General features: G+C 41.7%; 1 protein-coding gene across 2 annotated transcripts in view; it reads right to left on the bottom strand.

Annotated features, from left to right (window-relative positions):
• Positions 1–5,465: 5,465 nt before the first annotated feature.
• XRN2 (5'-3' exoribonuclease 2) overlaps positions 5,466–7,008 on the bottom strand; it is a 100,434-nt gene continuing 98,891 nt past the window's right edge. For both annotated transcript variants that reach the window (XM_061587991.1, XM_061587992.1), the window contains exon 30: positions 5,466–6,026. In XM_061587991.1, coding sequence (XP_061443975.1) covers positions 5,970–6,026 — 57 coding nt within the window. In that variant the 3' untranslated portion in view covers positions 5,466–5,969. The remainder of the gene's footprint in view (positions 6,027–7,008) is intronic.

Genomic DNA, 7,008 nt, shown 5'->3' with positions numbered 1-7,008 from the left:
ATTTCCCTCCATTCAGCGGCAACATTTTTTCGGATCATTTAAAAGAAAGGCTTCCTCGGGCAATTAGTGTTCCCCAGATCTTTAATGCGAATACAAACCGGGCAGACTTCGGTGAAGCTCATTATCTGAAGTGGCGGGTAAGTGTCTTTGGAGCGGCCCGGCGAGGAAGGGGTCTAAAGTGGGAACAAAGAGCCTTCCAAAGTTTCTCTGGAGCCACCGCCGCAGCGGGCAAAGTCAGCAGGAGCTCTCCACCTCCGGCCCCTAGAGCTGGGGCCCCCGAGAGGCTCCCACAGGCGGCGGCCTTTAATTGGAGGCCAAGATTGTGTCCAGGGAGAGGCCTGCTTTTAACTCTGGAAAGAGGCGCCTGCGGGAAGGGGAGGAGGCGGCGACTGGCCGCTCCGGCTTCTCCTGCAGTGACCCCCAAGGTTGAGAGAGCTGCTTTCGCAGTCACTTCGGGGGCTCTCGAGGGGACTCGGACAAGGCCTGGGCTGAGCAGCCGAAATGTGTAGCCCGGAATCTCAACCCCAAGGCCTCTGCCACCATCGCCTCTCCCTGCCGTCCGCTCTTTCCCGTGGGCCAGGCCCTGTACAAGGAGGCCGGGCGGCCTGTTTCCTCTTCAGGAGGATTTGCAACCCGCAACCGTCCGACCCCAATCGATAACAGAGTCTTGTGCCACCTTCAGGACTAGCTGGTTGTTATGGCTGAAGTTTTCCTTGCCTACAGTTCACTTTATCAGCTGGACGAGACTCCTGGCTGTTTTGGCAGCAACAGACTGACAGGGCTGCCTCGCTGGAAACTCAAAACAAGGGATCAGGTCAAAAATATGAATGAATCAGTATAGTCACCATTGGCTGGAGGCCAAGAAGCCAGAGAGAATTAAACAATCCTTCCCTGGATCCTCCCTCTGCCTACAAAGTTGGGCTCTGGGCAACTACACAGAGCTGTGACATCTTTGCTGGAGTACTTTCCCTGCTGCTGGGGAAACTGTGAAAGGGTTGGTAGAGAAACTGTAGCTTTTTCGAAAGACTGTCAGGGAAGTTTTTCCAAGCAGGAAAAGCCATAACTGCCTTACACATTATTTGTACAGTGTACATCTAAAATATGAAGTGTGAATGCAACAAATAGGCATTTGCAAACAAGTATCTCATACAGGAACACTCCTGAGGGAGCTGTGACTAACTGCAGCTTTCAATCAAATGTACACTCATATCAAACTCAGGTTTAATACTGTGGAATGTGTCAGATCAGCCCATATCATTAATATCTTTTTAACCCATAATTTGCAAAGAAATATAAAACATGATGGGATGCCCTACGCAGAGTAGAACTTTAAATGATCACACCTCATTTCAAGACTTAGGAAATGAAAGCACTTTAAAATCCCATTGGTTTCCTAAATATGTGTTCAACTGGATCCTCTGTATACTTAAGTCTGAAGTCTAACTGGATTGAATGGGGCTTACTCCAGAGTAAGTATGCATAGGAGCACAGCTTAACACTCCTATTTAATACCTTTGGCTGGATTATTGCCTTTCCAGCAGATGTGATTTGGCTCCCAAAGCTTCCACAATTTTGGTGGCAGTAGCAAAAGCAAGCAAGCATGCATCCCTGTGCATCCCAGATCAGATTGATCAGCAGAAATCAGCTTAGGGGCTGTGGGCATTGGAGAGTGTGTGAGAGGATGGGGAAGCCACATCCATTTTTGGCCTCACTCACTGTACGTGGATCCAAGAGGTTTAGCCAAAGGTGAATGTGGCCTTCAGACCAAAAAAAAGGTTAACTACCCTTAAGAGTTTTTGAAGAGGTGCCTCAATGTGGTATGCGAGCATAGATGCAAGGACACATGTTAAGAACAAAACTGGGCATCACTCTTAGTCCACTTAGAAAGACCTGTTGACTCCAAGCTCAAAATGCAGCTTTAAGGGACCTCACAGTCATCTCCAGTTCCTGTTTGCAACATTAGGTAATGTTCCACGCCAGTACCAATTTGTAACCCTATATAATTAGGAATACTTGAATTAAGAACATAAGAAGAGCCTGCTGGATCAGGCAAGTGGCCCATCTAGTCCAGCATCCTGTTCTCACAGTGGCCAACCAGGTGCCTCGGGGAAGCCCACAAGCAGGACCCGAGTGCAAGAACACTCTCCCCTCCTGAGGCTTCCGGCAACTGGTTTTCAGAAGCATGCTGCCTCTGACTAGGGTGGCAGAGCACAGCCATCATGGCTAGTAGCCATTGATAGCCCTGTCCTCCATGAATTTGTCTAATCTTCTTTTAAAGCCATCCAAGCTAGTGGCCATTACTGCATCTTGTGGGAGCAAATTCCATAGTTTAACTATGCGCTGAGTAAAGATGTACTTCCTTTTGTCTGTCCTGAATCTTCCAACATTCAGCTTCTTTGAATGTCCACGAGTTCTAGTATTATGAGAAATAAGTTTTCTCTCTCCACTTTCTCAATGCCTTGCATAATTTTATACACTTCTATCATGTCTCCTCTGACCTGCCTTTTCTCTAAACTAAAAAGCCCCAAATGCTGCAACCTTTCCTCGTAAGGGAGTCACTCCATTCCCTTGATCATTCTGGTTGCCCTCTTCTGAACCTTTTCCAACTCTAGAATATCCTTTTTGAGATGAGGCGACCAGAACTGTACACAGTATTCCAAAAGTGGCCGCACTATAGATTTATACAACGGCATTATGATATCGCCTGTTTTATTTTCAATACCTTTCCTAATTATCCCTAGCATGGAATTTGCCTTTTTCACAGCTGCCGCACACTGGGTCGACATTTTCATCATGCTGTCCACTACAACCCCGAGGTCTCTCTCCTGGTCGGTCACCGCCAGTTCAGACCCCATGAGCGTATATGTGAAATTCAGATTTTTTGCTCCAATATGCATAGTTTTACACTTGTTTATATTGAATTGCATTTGCCATTTTTCCGCCCATTCACTCAGTTTGGAGAGGTCTTTTTGGAGCTCTTCGCAATCCCTTTTTGTTTTAACAACCCTGAACAATTTAGTGTCGTCAGCAAACTTGGCCACTTCACTGCTCACTCCTAATTCTAGGTCATTAATGAACAAGTTGAAAAGTACAGGTCCCAATACCGATCCCTGAGGGACTCCACTTTCTACAGCCCTCCATTGGGAGAACTGTCCGTTTATTCCTACTCTCTGCTTCTTAACCAATTCCTTATCCACAAGAGGACCTCTCCTCTTATTCCATGACTGCTAAGCTTCCTCAAAGTCTTTGGTGAGGTACCTTGTCAAACGCTTTTTGAAAGTCTAAGTACACTATGTCCACTGGATCACCTCTATCTACATGCTTGTTGACACTCTCAAAGAATTCTAATAGGTTACTGAGACGGGACTTTCCCTTGCAGAAGCCATGCTGGCCCTGCTTCAACAAGGCTTGTTCTTCTATGTGCTTAGTTAATCTAGCTTTAATAATACTTTCTACCAGTTTTCCAGGGACAGAAGTTAAGCTAACTGGCCTGTAATTTCCGGGATCCCCTCTGGATCCCTTTTTGAATATTGGCATTACATTTGCCACTTTCCAGTCCTCAGGCACAGAGGAGGACCCGAGGGACAAGTTACATATTTTAGTTAGCAGATCAGCAATTTCACATTTGAGTTCTTTTGAGAACTCTCGGGTGGATGCCATCCGGGCCTGGTGATTTGTCAGTTTTTATATTGTCTATTAAGCCTAGAACTTCCTCTCTCGTTAACACTATTTGTCTCAGTTCCTCAGAATCTCTTCCTGCAAATGTTAGTTCAGGTTCAGGGATCTGCCCTATATCTTCCACTGTGAAGACAGATGCAAAGAATTCATTTAGCTTCTCTGCAGTCTCCTTATCATTCTTTAGTACACCTTTGACTCCCTTATCATCCAAGGGTCCAATCGCCTCCCTAGATGGTCTCCTGCTTTGAATGTATTTATAGAATTTTTTGTTGTTGGTTTTTATGTTCTTAGCAATGTGCTCCTCAAATTCTTTTTTAGCATCCCTTATTGTCTTCTTGCATTTCTTTTGCCAGAGTTTGTGTTCTTTTTTATTTTCTTCATTCGGACAAGACTTCCATTTTCTGAAGACTTTTTGCCTCTAAGAGCTTCCTTGACTTTGCTCGTTAACCATGCTGGCATCTTCTTGGCCCTGGTGGTACCTTTTCTGATCTGCGGTATGCACTCCAGTTGAGCTTCTAATATAGTGTTTTTAAACAACTTCCAAGCATTTTCGAGTGATGTGACCCTCTGGACTTTGTTTTTCAGCTTTCTTTTTACCAACTCCCTCATTTTTGTGAAGTTTCCTCTTTTGAAGTCAAATGTGACCGTGTTGGATTCATGCACTTGGAACTTGATCCAACAAACTATATAGCCAAAGCCTCAACCATGCTCTGGTACAGCTAGCATTCCTTTCAATAGTGCTTGCACAATAGAACTTTAAATTGTGGTCATTGCCCACCCTTCCTTTCCTGCTTTGCACCATACAGGTCTTTAGTCACAAAAGGTTTTAGCTAAAAATCTAGAGGAAGAGGGGGAAAGGTCAATTCATTTGATGACAGACAACTGCCTGTTTGAGTTGATTCCAGTGTGAAGAACAGTTATAGGAGATATAGGGAGTAGGAAAGTCTGCAGAGTGTATGTGTATTTGTAGGGTTAGAGGTGTGATGGCTCATTTACATGCAGAAGCTTTCACTTGATATGGGACTTGCAAGCACTGAACATGTGTGAGAGGTCTATTCCTCCATTCACAGGCAAACAATATCTCTCTCTATTGCATCTCTAAGATCCCCAAGACCTGTGTGTCTCACAACCTGGTCCCTTCCTTCCTACACAAACAATTTTTGTCTGAACAGTAGATACCTGCATTTCTTGGCTTCATCTCTGAAAATTCTAGGTACTGTAAGGTGTTTTGATAGATGGGTTACAGTAACAAAGGTCAAAAATACAAACTTTTAAATCCTGCAGATTGTATCGTTGAACTGTTTTGAATACCTTCATTACAAGGAGGTATATAAACACAGAAAATAAATGAGTGAGTTCCTAAAACAACACATTTCCTATATACAGGAAGATGACAGATCTATTAATGTTTTCTAAATTAATGTTTGGGACCCAGTTCAACTACCCTTCCTGCTATGACTTATGTGGGAGCTTCCTCCTACAAACCTCTGGAGAGCAGAGAGCATATCTAGTGGTGTGGTAAGGGATCAACTAGATCTGCCCTTTAGTGTATACGTAAAAAAGTGGGGAAAGCATTGTTATCTAAGCATTGCTTCAGGAGGAAGTTGTTTTGGACAACTCAGTTTTAATATCTCAGTCAAGATTGAAGAAGTTAGTGAAGGAAGTAAGAGTCCTCTTGCTCTCTTACACACACAACTTTAAATAGGTAGCATAGGAGTGCCTTGTGGATGAAATAATATAGCCATTGTTCTTGTTTAATAATATGAGCACTACATAAAGACAACACATTTATGTTGTAAAAGATGAAACGTTTACTTGGAAAGTTCAGCAATCATGTTCTTAAAAGGGACAAATACATCACTGAAGCATTTTAGGACTACTGACCAAAAGTCTTTAAAATGTTGTGCTTGCAGACAGTTTCAAAGTTAATTTCCACAATTCAACCACAATTTGTGTGTTTTTTCAATGCTATTTTTCTTAATGTAAGCCTCTTCCTAGCTGTGAACCAAAGGAATATTCCGATGTGAAATTGAAAGGCATCAACAATGTAATAATGCAATAAAAACACACACATAGTAAAGACCGAACAGTACCCCTTCATTAGGCTTTACACACAAGCAAATAAGTAGTAATTCACTTGCATTCTGCAGTATAGTTGTAAAGCAGCATACAAATCTTATCAGTAAAAATGTACACAGTGTAAAAAGAAAGGTTATCATCTGAAAATTACTCAGATGATAAATATGATTATAAAAACAGGATTATCTTAAATGGTGGAAAATGCCAAAAGCCTAATTCCAGTTGTATCTTCCAGAAGATGGTGGCAATGGGTATGGTCTTCCATAACCCTGCAAAAGAAAAAAGGAAAAGATAGTATTATTCTGTTTTTTGCAGTCATAAGCTATTACAAAAAAGAAAAAGGAAAAAGAGAATATTTATCAGGTAACAGTAGTACAAACAAAAAAGAAAAAAAGGACATGCAAATGATGGCACAATCCAGCCCAAAGTTAAGCAATTTCATGTCCCATTGAGCTCAATTACAGAATTAAGCATATGTTTAACTGTATCACTGAATCAATAGGTCTTAACTTTGGCTTGAATCATAACCCTCAATTACCACCATTCCTTGAATTCAGTGTAATAATAATAGCCAATCTTCTGATTATTATTACTGTTATAGTTTCCATTTTTTTCTTATAGTAAAACTGGAGTTTAAGATCTCCATAAGTATAAGCACATTAATAAGGGGAACCTAAAATGCAAACTTGGTAAATGAACATTACAAAACATATTTACATTTAAGTTTAAGCTTAATATTCACCATAGTAGTTTGAGACTTGGGGAGCATTTCTGACCAGAAACTGGAGATTATTGTTCAATTTCCTATTTGTATTACATTATGCAGCCTGGGACAGGGGCTCAACTGTTTGAACTATAGCATTCAAAGACTTTAACTCAAAAGTTTGTAAGAAGGAAGGGGCTCTTACAATTATGTACTGGGAAAATCAGAAGGGAGTAGAAAAAGAGGAAGGCCAAACAAGAGATGGATTGATTCCATAAAGGAAGCCACAGACCTGCATTTACAAGATCTGAGCAGGGTGGTTTCTAACAGATACTATTGGGAATCGCTGATTCATAGGGTCACCAAAAGTCAAAATCGATTTGAAGACACAAAACAAAACAGTATTTCAGTAAAATATGTTTTGATGTAAGGTACAACAGTAGCAAATAACCTTACATTTTCTCTGAAGCTGAACTCTTAACTATTTCATGCTATGTTCATGAAATAGCGCAAGCATCTATGTAAAGGATTGGCAAAGGGGCTTATTT

The sequence above is a fragment of the Rhineura floridana genome, chromosome 1, assembly GCF_030035675.1.
Source record: "Rhineura floridana isolate rRhiFlo1 chromosome 1, rRhiFlo1.hap2, whole genome shotgun sequence".
Lineage (NCBI taxonomy): Eukaryota > Metazoa > Chordata > Lepidosauria > Squamata > Rhineuridae > Rhineura > Rhineura floridana.
This window is presented reverse-complemented; position numbering and strand designations above follow the sequence as displayed.